The 17,322-nt window shown below is 41.5% G+C and overlaps 2 protein-coding genes across 2 annotated transcripts in view; one reads left to right on the top strand and one right to left on the bottom strand.

Moving 5' to 3' along the window:
• Positions 1-14,095, top strand: part of LOC308375519 (putative polypeptide N-acetylgalactosaminyltransferase 8) — a gene marked incomplete at both ends in the record, with an annotated part of 29,401 nt that extends 15,306 nt beyond the window's left edge. Inside the window, 17 exons of the mRNA XM_080851685.1 lie at positions 2,322-2,488; positions 2,773-2,956; positions 3,336-3,533; positions 3,953-4,067; positions 4,190-4,375; positions 4,796-4,930; positions 5,090-5,185; positions 5,277-5,444; positions 9,120-9,144; positions 9,378-9,603; positions 9,702-9,868; positions 10,191-10,374; positions 11,119-11,316; positions 12,590-12,704; positions 12,825-13,010; positions 13,202-13,348; positions 13,976-14,095. Of these exons, the coding sequence (XP_080707811.1) occupies positions 2,322-2,488; positions 2,773-2,956; positions 3,336-3,533; positions 3,953-4,067; positions 4,190-4,375; positions 4,796-4,930; positions 5,090-5,185; positions 5,277-5,444; positions 9,120-9,144; positions 9,378-9,603; positions 9,702-9,868; positions 10,191-10,374; positions 11,119-11,316; positions 12,590-12,704; positions 12,825-13,010; positions 13,202-13,348; positions 13,976-14,095 (2,617 nt within the window). The remainder of the gene's footprint in view (positions 1-2,321; positions 2,489-2,772; positions 2,957-3,335; positions 3,534-3,952; positions 4,068-4,189; positions 4,376-4,795; positions 4,931-5,089; positions 5,186-5,276; positions 5,445-9,119; positions 9,145-9,377; positions 9,604-9,701; positions 9,869-10,190; positions 10,375-11,118; positions 11,317-12,589; positions 12,705-12,824; positions 13,011-13,201; positions 13,349-13,975) is intronic.
• A 350-nt stretch (positions 14,096-14,445) lies between these two features.
• ada2b (adenosine deaminase 2b) lies at positions 14,446-17,308 on the bottom strand (the record flags this gene model as incomplete). Its single annotated transcript, XM_080851852.1, has 9 exons — positions 14,446-14,536; positions 14,637-14,839; positions 14,920-15,077; positions 15,283-15,391; positions 15,507-15,597; positions 15,754-15,881; positions 15,991-16,201; positions 16,430-16,649; positions 17,005-17,308. 9 exons carry the CDS (start codon positions 17,306-17,308, stop codon positions 14,446-14,448), a joined length of 1,515 nt encoding a protein of 504 aa, XP_080707978.1.
• Positions 17,309-17,322: the final 14 nt, after the last annotated feature.

Below are 17,322 nucleotides of genomic sequence, written 5' to 3'. Positions count from 1 at the left end.
TTCTAATCTTCAACCTCCTGAGTCATCCTATGAGTTAACATCTTGCTCTAACCTCGAGGCTATCCCGACCTTTAACACTCCCACTTCATTATAATTGGCTGTTCTACACGGCCAATCAGACCTAACCCCATTCTCTAACTTTTTACTCAATCCTAACTTAAGTTAATCCATGTTCACCAACTATAAAAATATACAACAATACACTTCTCTTTACATAGCACCTGTCAGTTATCCAAGCGAGCAGCAAACTCTCCAGTGTCCAGTCGAATCAGTTTAGCAAAGTCCAAGCACTTACATGGTGAATTACCGTTTAACATGCAATTGTGCCTAGGCAGACTCATGCAGGTCAGCTAGCTAAAATGGCTCCCGCTTCCTACTCACTGAACATACACACTGGCATTCACTAGTTTTCTATTCGACAATTTATGTCAGTGACCCTACCCTCCACAGAGATGAAGCTAACAGCAGTGAAATCTGTTCTCTTAACTAACGACATTTGACTAACCATCTGCTCTCTTCCATCTTCTCTCCTTCACTCCCACCTGACCTCATAACCTTTTTCTCCCCTCTGATTGGTCTGTGACATAGAAATGATGTGAAACACATTTAAATCAAAGTATTTTTACAACATAACGATCAGAATATATTACACACCTTTTAATTATATTTTCTAAATTAATCAACTTTCTATTCCGAAGGGTTACGATCAGAGTACACACAGACTACCAGAGCAGGTTAAGCAGGTAAAGTAGGTCAAGAAGAGAGCTGTGTTTGAAAAGATGATTCAGTAGGGGCTGAGGTGATATAAAAAGTAATTTGCCTCATTCAACATTCACTGCTGGAGAGGGAGCCATGTACATGTGCACATGTCCACGCATACACCTGGGCAGAGGGATGGTGAGAGTTTGCTTGTCTAAAGGCCTTGTGCTTGCTGTGGTCTTAGCTGCTACCTTGCTCTATCTGACCTCGGTCAATTGGAAGACCCATTCCAAGAGAGACAGCATGGTGGGGGAGCATCTTCCGGCAATCATGCAGAGTAATGATATTCTGAAGAGACTAGAGAGAATGGAGGACCATATCAACCAATTAGGTAAGGCGAAGGAATGCTTATACCCGGCCACTGGCCACAGGACATCATTCCAGTGTAATGATAGATGAATAATTCATTGTAATGCTTTGAAGAGTTCTTACACTCTGTTGCCTGGTCCACAGGTTACTGAAGGCAATATATTTTTTCTACAGTTCTGTATATATGACCATTACATGTGTGAAGTGTTGTTATCTCAGATTGCAAAATCCTGTGTACATTGTTCAGTAAATTGAATAATCGTTTAACAAGGGTGTGTGAACTTTTTTAGTATAGGTGGTGCATGAGATATTGTCTTTCGTACATTAGATGTTTAGTTTTTAAAAGAATATTATGTTGCTCCGGTGCTGTCAGGGATTTTGGGCTTGACACAGACTTGATGATGACAAAAAAAAAAAAAATCATAAACATATAAATGCATTCGACACATTCCCAGTCCCCGAGGGAACAGAAACAGATCACAGGCAAAAGGGGAGTCAAACAGGGAAACGAAAACATCTGGAGATCGAACTTACACGTACTAGGGACAAATACACCAGGCTCAGAAGGTTTATAGAAATAAAAGAAACAGTCCATGGAAGGATTCAAAATGTCAGACATGGCAAGACAGCAAGTGCGGGGTGTGAGGGGATAAAATAGTGTGGTGGAGGGAGTGACTCAGGGGACTGGGAATCTGTCGGAGCTTGGCGAGTTGAATCAGGAGGGGGGGGTGGCAGGGGTAGGGCTCAGTGCCGACGTGACAGGTGCATCGCCCTAAATAACATTGTGTGTGTCTGCATACATTTCTGTCTAGTGAACAGTGACACATTTTATTTTTTTACTGATAATGAAAAAAAAAATGGCTCAACATTAAAGTAATGGCAGGTTTTAACATTTTACCACACTGTGTAATGTAAAATGTTGATCGGTGTATCTCAGTCAGTTCACTCCACAAAACCGAGGTGAGCAAGATGGATGAAATGAAGAAGGAAAACAAGACCAAAAAGCTGTACCCAAACTCTTATCTCTTCAAAAACTGGGACGCTGCTCTAACTGAAGAGGAGCAAATGGAGGCTGAGCAGTTGTTTCAGAAATATGGCTACAACACCTTTCTGAGCAACCGCTTGCCTTTGGACAGGAAACTACCCGAAACACGACATTATAGGTCAGTTTTCAACACTGCAGGGATTCAGCTATTTGCAGTCGTTCGCTTACAAATGTAAAAATTCATTGGCTGTTTTCGACTGTGTTGTAGGTGTTTGGAGAGAAAGTACCCAAAGGATTTGCCCACCATTAGTGTTGTGCTGATCTACCTTAATGAGGCCCTGTCCATCATCAAGAGAGCCACCTATAGCATCATCAACAGGACTCCTCCTCACCTCCTCAGAGACATTATTCTGATGGACGACCACAGCTCCAATGGTTGGTTTCTCAAGAATTCTCTTATTTGTCATGATGATGCTTACTCAAGCAGATTAACGGAAGATCCTATTCTCCATCATGTGTGAAACACAAATAAACCACACGCTTACTTTTAGAGTGGGTTGTGTACTTAAGCTCTGTGTACATTTGGAGCACCACCCTAAGTGTTGTTTAACCTGTTAAAATAACATGCAAATCACACAAAAGAAGAGAGTGTAGACTGTTGCTACATTACTATACAGAAAAGATCTCCCATGTAACTGTAAATCCATATATCTTGACAGATGATTTGAAAGACCAATTAGATGCCTTTGTGAACCTCATCCATGTGACTAGACCTGGCCTGATAAAGCGGGTCAAGCACTCCGAACAGCTAGGCCTAAGTCAGGCACGGATATCGGGATGGAAGGCTGCCACTGGTGATGTGGTTGCCATTTTGGACGCCCATATTGAGGTCCACAAGGGCTGGTAGGTTCACCAGATCTCAAGCAACATTGTAAAATTTAACATTTCTCCCCCCCCCCCCCCCCCCCCCCTCTGAAAACAGTTAGGTTTTAGGTAGATTGGAGCACCTTTGATGTGATCAGGAAGTTGGTTCAAGAGCTTAGCAGCATAGCAGCTTAAAGCTTCACCATGTTTTGTTCTGACAGTAAGTATAACCAACTGATTTCTCCATTGATCTGAGAGATCTAGCAGGTGTGCGCTGCTGAAACATATCAGAGAAGTATTTTGGTCCTGCTCCACTTAGTGATTTATAAACAAACAGCAGTGCTTTAAAGTCAATTATGTAGTTAATTGGAAGCCAGTATAAAACCTCAAAAAACTCTTAAACTCTCTGTGTGCTTAGGGCAGAGCCTCTCCTGGCTCGAATCAAGGAGGACCGCTCTGTGGTGGTGTCACCTGTGTTTGATAAAGTCAGCTACCATGATCTCAAGTTGACCAATTACATGCCTTCAGCGCATGGCTTCGACTGGGCCCTGTGGTGCATGTATGAGTCCTTCCGCCCAGAGTGGTATGCCAAACACGATGAGTCACTCCCAGGAAAGTGAGTTCTTGTTTTGCTTTTTCTCACTCTAAGGACTATTTATATCTCACATCCATTGTGCTCCCCACTTAGTTAACTTTAAAAATGGATACAAAGTAAAATAGACATTGGGCCCTATTTTGGGGATGATAACGGCTGAAAACTCACACAGTTTCATTCAACATAAATTCATTGAAATAACTCATAGCACAGATTTGCAGCTGTTTTCTTGCAACGCTTTGCCACGGCCATATGAATTTATTTCATAGCCGGAGTTCAGATAAACCGCCTGGGATGTGGAACTGTTTCCGCCAGCCGTTATCGTCCTCAAAACAGGGGTAACAATGTACTTTCATCCATGTTTGAATGATTCAATCACCAATTCTTACATCGTGTAACCTGGTTAAAGTGTATGTATAATTTCTGAAACTGATTGAAAGGAGTCCATCCATTATGGGGATACTGGTGGCAGATCGTGTTTTCTTTGGGGAGATTGGAGCACTGGATCCTGGCATGAAAATCTATGGTGGAGAAAATGTTGAATTCGGGATCAGAGTAAGTTTCAGCAGGTGCCATATTATGAATAAAGATATTCTGTGACAACAAAGACAATACACTCGATGGCAACCCTGAGGCTGAGGGTTCTGAACTCTTCTTGTGGGAATGACTGGTTTCAGGTGTGGCTGTGTGGTGGTAGCATTGAGGTGATTCCCTGTTCCAAGATTGCTCACTTGGAGAGAGCACATAAACCTTACATGCCAGACTTGAAATACGTAATGCAGAGAAACGCTCTCCGGGTGGCTGAGGTGTGGATGGACGAGTACAAGGACAATGTCAACATTGCCTGGAATCTCCCTCTGAAGGTGGACAAAACAAAGGAGGACTTAGTCTAGGGGGCATTCCAAATATGTTGTTCAGTGACAAACCTAGGTACGTTAGCTCCGAGTAAGTGGTATACCTCCTACAGGAAGTAACCTATGGCTTTGTTTTGCTAGGAGAAAGAAGCTATAGTGCTCTTCCATTAGGAGGTTTAGCACTTACTGGGAGTTAAACTATACAGGTTTGTCATTAAACCAAGTACTTGGAATACCCCCCTGGTGTCTCTGAAACACACACACACACACACACACACACACACACACAACAAAAAACACATAGGGGAAAATGAGAACATATTTATTTATGCCCATGCATCTTACCTGTTTGTTTTATTGAAGAAAATTAGTCAAATTAATCAATTTAGCATTTTTCTGCACTTCCTGTATGCTTTTGTCTCCCTGTAGAACCATGGCATAGATATTGGTGATGTGTCTGAAAGAAAGAAGCTGAGGGAGAAACTGAAGTGTAAGCCTTTCCAGTGGTACCTCGACAATGTCTATACCCGGTTAGACCCGTTGAACATTCTTGGCTATGGAATTGTAAGTATAGCATCGTGTTACATTTCTTACATTGAAAGTTTGACTTTTGTACAAAGTTGAGACTAACAGTTAGAACAGTAGATACAACTACATAAAGTTAAGGTTTATATTTAAAAGAAAGACTATTGGACCTATTGTAAAAACTGGACTTGATGTCAGTTGCAGAATGACATGAACACAAATGCATGTGTGGACCAAGGCGCCGTGCCAGGACACACTCCCATCTTATATGGCTGTCATGGTTACAACTCTCAGGTATGGGCCAGCTCATCATATATTTTCATTAAGTTAACAGATGCACTGAAGAGAGGCCTACAAACAACATCTCAAATATCTCTTGTTGCAGGCTTGTTACTATAGCTCTAGTGGTGAGATATATATTGGAGAAATCCATTTCCACAAGGACCAAACCAACCGCTGTCTAGTGGACCTGGGCTCAGGAGAACTTCCACAACTACATGATTGCAATAAGGCCAACCAAACGGGTCTTAGTGTGTTCTGGGACTTCAAACAGGTGAGGCTCTCATTAAGCCTGAAAATATTTAATTTCTTAGTAGTTCTTTTAGTCTTATGAAAGGAATATATGAGACATCCATGAGCAAGGTGGAACATCAGTTTGGTTTTGTGTGTTTCTTTGCCACACAGGCGTCTGCCATACAGAACAGACAGACAAAGAGATGTTTGGAGGTAAATGATGCTAAACTCGTCGTGCAGAAATGCAGTGGTCAGCACTGGAGGATTCAAAATGTAGTCAAAGACTTTTAAGACTATGAATACCTGCAGAGGACATGTCTACGATTCAGACAGCTACTGTCCTGACAAATATTCAGGTTCCAAACCAAATATTGGTTTTGCAGATTGAGTGCACATAAACAGTATCATACTTGAATACACAATCCCATAATCTCTTGTCAAAACAAGAGCAGAGGGGGTATGAAAAGGTAAAACACCCACGAATGGAATGAATGTTTAAGATATTTCATTTGCATTTTTTTATCTAAAAAGTAATAAGCAATTATCTGTATACATTATGTAATGGAAGTAAACACTTCGGTAATATTTCATTGGAAAGTCTGTCTTCTGTTTTTCATTAGAAAAGATCATAAAGAGGTTTTTAAAAGACCTCCTGACAGAGGATAATATCAGATCCGGATCTATACTGGCATTGACCAGAGATAAATTTGTCCCACTTTTTCTGCCACATATCCAACAGAATGGGGTCATCAGAGCTTATGACGACTAGATGACCTTCTGTCATAAGGACTGCAGCAGGGTGATTCTGCATATCTTACTAAAGCTTTAGCATCTGTACTTAAATGGGAGGCAAATTTATAACTGTGCCCAAATGCAAATGATTGCATTTTTTTAATGAACGAACCTCCTTACCTGGTTAGATATGGGACATACTTCCACAGCCACACTGTTCTTTCTGGAAAGCTCTTTGACCAGTGGATGGTGAGGCAGTGCATAACCATGCCCAATCTGACTAGAGTTTAGGGCATCTTACAAGTTGGCATCCACATCTGTGCCTTCAAGTCTACACACACACACACACACACACACACACACACACACACACACACACACACACTAGGGTATATTGACTTCAAGCTCTGCAGGGAGAGCCAGGACTGAATTACCAGAGAGGCCTTCCATCATCCTCCCTTCCCACCTGTTGTACCGTGTGAATCAGATAATCATGTATTTTCGTTTGAATACATGAGGATGTATAATTACAATACACCTGCATAAATATAAAACTATTTCATATATCAGTGATGCCCCTCACCAAATCAAAGCCTGCAATGAGTTAAAACTGCACACACACACACACACACACACACACACACACACACATACACACACACACACACACACACACACACGCACACACACACACACACACACACACACTTTTACCTGGACTGCAACTACATGCTTGTCCACAGAGATGGAGCTAACAACAGTGAAATCTGTTCTCTCAACTAACGATATTTGACTAACCAGCCACTCTCTTCCATCTTCTCTCCTTCACTCCCGCCTAACTTCATAACCTTTTTCCTCCCCTCTGATTGGTCTGTGACATAGAAATAATGTCAAACACATTAAAATCAAAGTATTCTTACAACATAACGATCAGAATATATTTCACACCTTTTAATTCTATTTCTAAATGAATCAACTTCAAACACCAAAAGATTACAATCAGAGTACACCCGGACAACACAGAGCAGGTTAAGCAGGTTAAGCAGGTCAAGCAGAGAGCTTCATTTGGGAATGTGGTGATATAGAAAGTAATTCTCTGCTGGAAAGGGAGCCTTGTACACGTGCACATGTCCACACACACACCTGAACAGAGGGATGGTGAGAGTTTGCTGGTCTAAAGGCCTTGTGCCTGCTGTGGTCTTAGCTGCCACCTTGCTCTTTCTGACCTCGGTCAATTGGAAGACCCACTCCAAGAAAGACACCATGGTTGGGGAGCATGGGAAATATTATCTTCCGGCAAACTACTCCATGCAGAGGAATGATATTCTGAAGAGACTAGAGAGAATGGAGGCCCATATCAACCAATTAGGTAAGGCGAAGGAATGCTTATACCTGGCCAATGACCACATAAGATCATTCCAGTGTTTCAATAAATGAATGTAATTAATTGTAACGCTTGGAATAGTTGTTAAACTCTGTTGCTTGGTCCACCGGTTACTGAAGGTAATTGATTTCTTCTACAGTTCTGTATATATGACCATTAAATGTGAATAGTTGTTCTCAAATTGCAACATTCAGTCTACTTTGTTTAGTAAATTGAATAATCCTTTAACAGGGGCATGGGAGTTTCCAGTATATGTGGTGCAGAGTGAGGTTGCACTTTCTTGAATTCCTTCCCAGAACTGGCCACCGGTCGATCTAGTAAAACCACATGGAGATAAAATCCAAATCAACCTAGACTACACAGACTGTGGTGAAGCAGTATCAAGTACACGCTGAGGTGCCCAGCGGTGTTACAGATAACTACCAAACAGTGGGGGCTCAACTACACATCAATTGAGTGCATAAAGAAAGCCAGTATGACGTCAGATTGGTTACTTAATTTACAAAGAAATGTCATGCAATACACAAAAGTATATTGTGATTCACCAATAAATGTCACAAATCAATGATTCATAAATGTTAACCCTGTTACATTTATAGAATGGCAAATAAACATTGGGCTCGTCATTTTTACATCCCTGCAATCAATAAAAAATATTGAATAAATAAAAAAGGGTGTGTGAATATGCACTTTGGGATGGTCATACAGATACTGATGACATACTGTACATTGATTCTGATAGAGGGGATTGTAATAGTCATCAACTTGATCTGCTACACTTTAACTCTAACTAGAAAGAAGCATATGACAAAGTAATGTTTAATGTACATTTGACATTCCTTTGATCACTTGTGTTCACAACAAATGCAAATCAGGGAGGTGCACAGGAGGGGGCTAAGTTTGCCCAGGCAATTTCCCGTTTGCCCTCCTCGACTGAAGTTGCCCCTCCAATGGAAATATACTGTATATATATTTTTTTATTTGTAATAATACGGCTGCAGAACTTCATGTATGCCTAGATAAAATAATCGCGGAAAATATGCGTCCAGGGGACGGGGGCGTGGCAGTGGCGGTTAGTGAGAGTTTAAAATGATATAGGCAAAATATGCGTCCAGGGGAGAGGCAGCGGCGGTGACAAAAATTAATGAGTTGCCCCTTTATTCCTGGGCAGAGCAACTGCCCTTCAAAATCCCTGTGCACTCTGGTGCCGTCAGGGATTTACGGCTCGACACAGACTTCCCGATGACAGAAATTGTCCAGAGTCAGCCAGAAACAGATCACAGACAAACAGCGTCAAAAGGAAATGAAAACGACTGGAGATCGAAATTACACGTACTAGGAACAAATACACAACACTCAGAAGATTTTAAACAAATAACAGAAACAGTCCATGGAAGGATTCAAACTTAGGAACGGAACACTAGAAAATCAGAAATATCTAAACCTTGGAATACAACAGGCACAAACAAAGGGAGCGAATAGTCCGGAGCTTGATACGACGATAGGTCCATTCAAGACAAGGCCAGACAGCAAGTGCAGGAAATGAGGGGTTTAAATAGTGTGGTGGTGGGAGTGACAGGTGTTGTAATTGAAATTCAGGGGCCTGGGAATGTGACAGAGGCAGGTGAGTTGAATCAGGCGTGGGAAGAATAGGGCTCAGTGCCGACGTGACAGATGCATTGTCCCTATATAGCATTGTGTGTGTCTACAAACATACATTTGTGTCTAGTAAACAGTGACACATTTCTATTTTTACTGATAGCCTATTGAAAAAAAAATGACTTAACATTAAAGTAATGGCAGATATAAACATGTCACCACACTGTGTATTGTAAATTGATGACCGGTGTATCTCAGACAGTTCACTCCACAAAACGGAGGTGAGCAAGATGGATGAAATGAAGAGGAAAAACAAGACCAAAAAGCTGTACCCAAACTCTTTTCTCTTCAAAAACTGGGATGCTGCTCTAACTGAAGAGGAACAAATGGAGGCTGAGCAGTTGTTTCAGAAATATGGCTACAACACCTTTCTGAGCAACCGCTTGCCTTTGGACAGGGAACTACCAGAAACACGACATTATAGGTCAGTTTTCAACACTGCAGGGATTCAGCTATTTGCAGTCGTTTGCTAACAAATATAAACTCAATAACAGTCGTTAGCTTTATTTGACTGTGTTCTAGGTGTTTGTGGAGAAAGTACCCAAAGGATCTGCCCACCATTAGTGCTGTGCTGATCTACCTTGATGAGGCCCTGTCCATCATCAAGAGATCTATCTATAGCATCATCAACAGGACTCCTCCTCACCTCCTCAGAGACATTGTTCTGGTGGACGACCACAGCTCCCACGGTTGGTTTCTCAAGCTATCTTGTCATGATGACGGTTATTCAGCAGATTAACTGCGAATCTCTCCTCCCTAAATCCTATTCTCCATCCCCTGTGAAACAGAAATAAACAACATGCTTACTTTTATAGTGGGTTGCGTACAGTCACTTAGGTTCTGTGCACATTTGGAGCACCACTTACAAGTTGTTTTTAGCCTGTTTAAATAACCAGCAAACAAAAGAAGAAAATGTAGACTGTTGCTACATTACTATTTATTATTCAGTATGTTTAAAGTAGTTTACAGAAAAGATCTCCCATGTAACTGTAAATCCATATATCTTGACAGATGATTTGAAAGGCCAATTAGATGCCTTTGTGAACATCATCCATGTGACTAGACCTGGCCTGATAAAGCGGGTCAAGCACTCCGAACAGCTAGGCCTAAGTCAGGCACGGATATCGGGATGGAAGGCTGCCACTGGTGATGTGGTTGCCATTTTGGACGCCCATATTGAGGTCCACAAGGGCTGGTAGGTTAACCAGATCTCAAGCAGCGTTGTAAAATTCTGAAGTCTGAACATTTCTTTTTTTCCCCTTGGATGACAAATACTTTGTTCTGTGTAGTTGTACCCAAGGCATGTATCCATTTTGTACTACCAATGCATTTGGGGCTATAATGTACTGCTACATTACGTGCTTGACATAAACTGTTACTGATTGATCTTTATAACAGCTGTAATTATGATGCTTGAGTGTGGGGCTTTAAAGGTGCAGTAAGTAGTTTTGCCTCAAGCTTTCCAAGCCCTCTAAATCAACAAATGCATGAAATACGCCTCAACCACAGCATTAGCACAGAAGACACAGGGTGAATGATTAGGCTAAATGATTTAGATAGCACATTTCATGCACATTCAAAGTGCTTTATTATTATCATCAAGATTATTCTTTACATTTTTGAAAAGAATTAGCCAATTATCTTCCAGATACATAGTATTATTGTAGGTCAAGGAGCATTTCCAGTTCTTCACAACATTATCCACAGATTGCATTTTTAAGGTGCACTTTTTTATGTAATGGGTAATACACCGTTGCCATATTACCCTCTGCTAAATACATTTACTCATACAACAATTAAACATAATAAAATGTATGAATTAATGTACAGGCTTTTGAGGCATCCTTCCATTTTATAAACAATACACTTACAATACATTATGAACCCATTTCTTTGTGTAAGCTGTTGGCATCCATACTTAAACTCTTTGTGTGCTTAGGGCAGAGCCTCTCCTGGCTCGAATCAAGGAGGACCGCTCTGTTGTGGTGTCACCTGTGTTTGATAAAGTCAGCTACCATGATCTAAAGTTGACCAACTACAACCCCTCAGCATATGGCTTCGACTGGGCCCTGTGGTGCAAGTTTGAGTCCTTCCGCCCAGAGTGGTATGCCAAACACGATAAGTCACTCCCAGGAAAGTAAGTTCTTGTTTTGCTTAATCTCACGCTGTGGAGTATTTATATCTCACATCCATCATCCATTGTTTTCCCCACTTAGTTATCTTAAAAAATGGATACAAAGTAAAATAGACATCTGGCCTTATTTTGAGGATGATAACGGCTGGCGTGCTGTTGCTCAAACGAAAAAGCGAGCGGTAAAGGTGTGATGATAGGCACTGAGGGGGAAGCGCCAGGTCGCAGAAAATTAATGAAAGGTTTGGTTAAAGACGACCAATAGCATTGTCGCTATCCTTTTAAACTGCATTTATCATACGAGATTACAATGTAAGAAGACAATATCAATACCATATCAATATCGCCATGGATTCTGGACAGTTTTACAAGGAATAAACTGTAGTACTTCCTCTGTTGATGCAAACAAATACATTCATTGAAACATAATTGTAGCTGGTCAGAACTGTTCGAAAATGCAATAACACATCCCTTTGAACTGCTATATTGTTAAACAGGATAGCTTATGTGATTTTGGGCCTATAAAATGATTCACACGTTGCTCCCAGTGCTACTGCTACAATTGAGACGCTCCCTGGAAGTCCTGTTCTTTAAGCGTATCCAGCACCATCTGTGATGCACTTTGGATCTCCTCCACTGGGTCAAAATGGAGACCCCTCAGCTTGAAGTTCATCTTGGGGAAGATGAAGAAGGTGAGGGAGACAAACTTGGTGAGTAGGGGTGGTGAGGAGCCACAATCGTGTTGAAAACTCACATGATTTCCACACGGACGAGTGTTTACGCGTTGTCATTCTCTGCCTTAGTCTAATTCCACTACAGTATGTGAATACAAATAACAGGCTTATTATTGCCCATTTACATCATGGATGACATTGGTTTACTGCTGACTGAGCAATTTATTCAGGTCAGACAAATTAGACTAGGCCTACCTCTTTCCAGACGCTCAAGACTTTCAAAGGGGTTTAACCTTTTAAAGACTTTATATATTTTTTTAAAGCCTGCCAAGATATGTGTTTACATTGAGGATATCCGAGAAAAATACATTGAATTAGCACAGATTTGCACCTGCTTCCACGCCCAAAATAATGTATTTCATCGCCGGAGTTCAGATAACGCACCTGGGTTTTGGAATTGTCCGTGTCCGCCAGCCGTTATCGTCCTCAAATTAGTGGTCACAATGTACTTTTTATCCAAGTTTCGATGATTCATTCACCAGTTCCTACATCGTTAGGTGTAACCTGGTTAAAGTCTACGTATAATTTCTGAAACTGATTGACAGGAGTCCATCCGTTATGGGGATACTGGTGGCAGATCGTGTTTTCTTTGGGGAGATTGGAGCACTGGATCCTGGCATGAAAATCTATGGTGGAGAAAATGTTGAATTAGGAATCAGAGTAAGTTTCAGCAGGTGCCATATGAATAAAAAATATTCTTTGACAACAAAGACAATACACTCGATGGCAACCCTGAGGCTGAGGGTTCTGAACGTTTCTTGTGGGAATGACTGGTTTCAGGTGTGGCTGTGTGGTGGTAGCATTGAGGTGATTCCCTGTTCCAAGATTGCGCACTTGGAGAGAGCACACAAACCTTACATGCCAGACTTGAAATATGTAATGCAGAGAAACGCTCTCCGGGTGGCTGAGGTGTGGATGGACGAGTACAAGCACAATGTCAACATCGCCTGGAATCTCCCTTTCAAGGTGAACAAAACACCAGACTTGGTCTGGCACGCACACACACACAAAAACGAAGCGCATAGGGAAAATGGAAAAATATTTAATTATGCCCATGCATCTTAACTGTTTGTTTTATTAAAGATAAATACTAAGAAATGAGTCAATTTAACATCTTGCTTGCTGCACTTCCTGTATGCTTTTTTTTCTCCCTGTAGGACCATGGCATAGATATTGGTGATGTGTCTGAAAGAAAAAAGCTGAGGGAGAAACTGAAGTGTAAGCCGTTCCAGTGGTACCTCGACAATGTCTATACCAACTTACAGCCGAACATTCTTGAACTGAACATTCTTGGCTATGGAATTGTAAGTATAGCATCATTTCTTACATTGAAAGTTTGACTTCCGTACGAAGTTGAGACTAACAGTTATAACAGTATACAACTACATACAGTTAAGGCTTATATTTAAAGGAAAGGCTATTGGACCTAGTGTTAAAAAAAACTGTACTTGATGTCAGTTGCAGAATGACATGAACACAAATGTATGTGTGGATCAAGGTGACATGCCAGGACACACTCCCATCTTATATGGCTGTCATGCTTACAGCTCTCAGGTATGGGCCAGCTCAGCATATATTTTCAATAAGTTAACAGATGCACTGAAGAGAGGCCTACATACAACATCTCAAATATCTCTTTTTGCAGGCTTGTTACTATAGCTCCAGTGGTGAGATATATATTGGAGAAATCCATTTCTTCAAGGACCAAACCAACCGCTGTCTAGTGGACCTGGGCTCAGGAGAACTTCCACAGCTACATGATTGCGATAAGGTCAAACAAACGGGTCTTAGTGTGTTCTGGGACTTTAAACAGGTGAGGGTCTCAATAAGCCTGAATATATTAGTTTTCTTACCAGTTCTAAGAAATATATGAGACATCCATGAGCAAGATGCAGTTTGGTTTTAGTGATGTGTGTTTCTTTGCCACACAGGGGTCTGCCATACAGAACAGACATACAAAGAGATGTTTGGAGGTAAATGATGCCAAACTCGTCATGCAGAAATGCAGTGGTCAGCACTGGAGGATTCAAAATGTAGTCAAAGACTTTTAAGACTATGAATACCTTCAGAGATACATGTCTACTATTGAGACAGCTACTGGCCTGACAAATATTCAGGTTCCAAACCAAATATTGGTTTTGCAGAGTGAACCGAATCGTACTTGAATACATACTTGAATACACAATCTCATAATCTCTTGTCAAAACAAAAGCAGAGTGGGTATGAAATGGTAAAACACCTACGAATGGAATGAATGTTTAAGATTTTTAATTAACATTATTTTACAAAAAAAAGTAATAAGCTATCATCTGTATAAATTATGTGTGAAAGTCTGTCTTCTGTTTTTCTTTCCAAAAAAGACTATGAAGAGGTTTTTGAAAGACAGAGGAGATATGGGTCTTTATTGGCATTGATCAGAGATAAATTTGTCCCACTTCTTCTGCCACATGCCCAACAATGCCTTCTTTAACACTGGGGACAGGGAGCTGTACCTGCCAAACAAGCAAGAAGTTAGGTTAGGTCTTTGTATCTCATCTTTCATTCCACGACTACAAAACTACAGCTCACAGGTAAACTCTCTAAAATGCTTACTTGATTGAGTTCATAGCTAGTTCTTTGAGGGTGCCCAAGTTAGCACTCAACCCGCCAATACCAACAAAGGCCTCGTAGAAGTCATAGGAGAGTCCACTGGTCCCAAACAGAGTGGGGTCATCAGAGCTTATGACGACAGGATGACCTTCGCTCATAAGAACTGCAGCAGGGTGATTCCGCATATCTGAGACAAGCTTCAGCACCTGTGCTTAAATGGGAGGCACATTTATAATTGTGCCAAAATTCAAATGAATGAATTCTTTAAATGAACGAACCTCCTTACCTGGTTGGATATGGGACATACTTCTACAGCCACACCATTCTTTCTGGAGAGCTCTTTGACCAGAGGATGGTGAGGCAGGGCATAACCATGCCCAATCCGACTAGAGTTGAACAGCAGGGCATCTAACAAGTTGGCATCCACATCTGTTCCCTCCAAGTCTTCACACACACACACACACACACACACACACACACACACACACACACACACACACACACACACACACACACACACACACACACACACACACACACACAGTATAAGCATATATGGTTCACAACCACATGCCAAGTGTTCGACCAATATATCTCAGATAAAATCTCCTAAGAGTAAAAAGGTATTCGAACATGAACCCTAACTCACCAGTCTCTCCTGCATGGAAGTAGTAGTGTAGATTGACTCCAAGCTCTGCAGGGAGAGACAGCGCCTCCCTGAAGTACCAGAGAGGCCTTCCATCATCCTCCCTTCCCACCTGTTGTACCGTGTGAATTAGATAATCATGTATTTTGGTTTGAAAACATGAGGATGTATAATTATAATACACCTGCATACATAATACATATTTTATCACTGGTGGTGCACTTTACCAAATCAAAGCCTGCAATGAGTTCTGGGAAATTCTTTTGCATTTCAATGGCGTCCTTGACAGCAGCCTTGATCACAGACACACTCTTGATCCTGTAATCAGATAATAAAATATTACTTTATCAAGTCAGTCAACCCACCATACCATTTGCATTGTCTCTATTAGTTTGATGTCCATAGATTAATGTTAAATATAATTAATTTTTATTTATATAATTATATTTATATAAACCTATATATAAACCTGACCTGTGGCTAGATAGTATGATCCGTATCCCCAGGAAGTCTGGATGTTCGGCTGAAAACTTTGCACTCACATCCTGATAGGCTTTTAGGGACCAAACTTTGTCATGGATGCTGCCATCAAGCTCATAAGTCTGCAAATCAAGTTGCAGTGCATTAACAGTTTTTCTGATTAAACACCATTTGCTTAAGAGGGTTTAAATGCTAAGGCTATCTACACAATTGCACGGCAAATGCACTTACCTTTTTCAAACCACTCCTAATCTCTAGATACATAACATTGTCTCCATAGAATTCTTCTAGGCTTTGGTAAAGGTAGTCTTTAAACACAGGTGCATAGGTGATCAGTCCAGAGATGGCAAGGAAAGCATCATCAAACCTCGCCCACACAGATTCCTGACTAGGGTACGCTGCCTCTGGGTCCTCAGTAAAGAGGGTAAGGTTGCGGATCAGGCTAGAGAACAACAAACCACTCAACATGAACATGACATGTAAGTCTCTCCAAAATGGAAAGGTTGGACATCACAATATATTTGCATGCACTTTTAGGGCGGTTTCTGAACCACATCTCTTTTCATTCATTCAATCATTCAATAACTTATCCATTCATCAATCAAATCAATTAATCAGTCCATCCATCGTCCATCAGTCCTCCTCATTCATTCATCCCTTCATTCAGAACCTGTTGTCAAACTTGTCAGGGTTGGCCATGCCGGCTCTCAGACTCTCCAGCAGCTGCCAGTGGAGGCACTCCCAGCGAGGGTAGGGCTGCCCGTCTGAGAACAGGAACCGCACCGAGCCGCCCCACGTGAAGCAGACGTAACAACAGGGCCTATAGGTAACGTTCCTCACCAGCCACTCGGCGCTGGCCAGGGCCGAGCTGTGCACATGGAGCGCTGCGCCTGGTATTTACAAACAGCCCCAGTCACGTTTCACTTTATTGCGGCAGATGTTTTCAACCAGAAACACTTTCAAATGTAAGCATACTAATTTAAGGATGCTGATGCACATGTTTTTACTACACTGGTGCCAAAAAACACAAATTCAGTGAAGTGACATGGTTACATGGTGGCAAAAATTAAGATTAAGGACCTTGGAAGAGTAATCATGGATGCTGATATCACAGTAATGACAGTACAGAGAACATGAAAACAACACAACAGCCATCAGATAGTAGGTGTTTCCCATCCATCTTGTATCAGATGGGCACTGACAGAACACCTGGGTGATGGGTGGTATAATGGTGTACCTATATACCTTTTGGCATTTTCCGAAGAAGATTAAAGACAGCACTCTGCTGAATGAATGGCCGTGCCTTGAAGTAATGCATGGAAGGAGGGAATGGAACAGATGCCATCTCCTTCACCTTCAATTTGTGCAGGTATGCGCTCAGTTGCAGCTCCCTAGGAGTCAGAGTCACACTGCCCCCTGTCTGCCTGGAGGCCTCCTGTTGCATCAGCATCTCCCTCTGATGTGGATTTGGGACACCACTGCAGAGGTTAATGAGGCTAAAGGCCATCATGGAGAATGTATGCCAAGAGCTATGGATTCTGTGGGCCATGTTGTCCAATGATC

Source organism: Sprattus sprattus (genome assembly GCF_963457725.1).
Source record: "Sprattus sprattus genome assembly, chromosome: 14".
NCBI classification, from domain to species: domain Eukaryota; kingdom Metazoa; phylum Chordata; class Actinopteri; order Clupeiformes; family Clupeidae; genus Sprattus; species Sprattus sprattus.
Note: the sequence above shows the minus strand (reverse complement) of the source record. Positions and strands in the feature narration are given on the sequence as shown.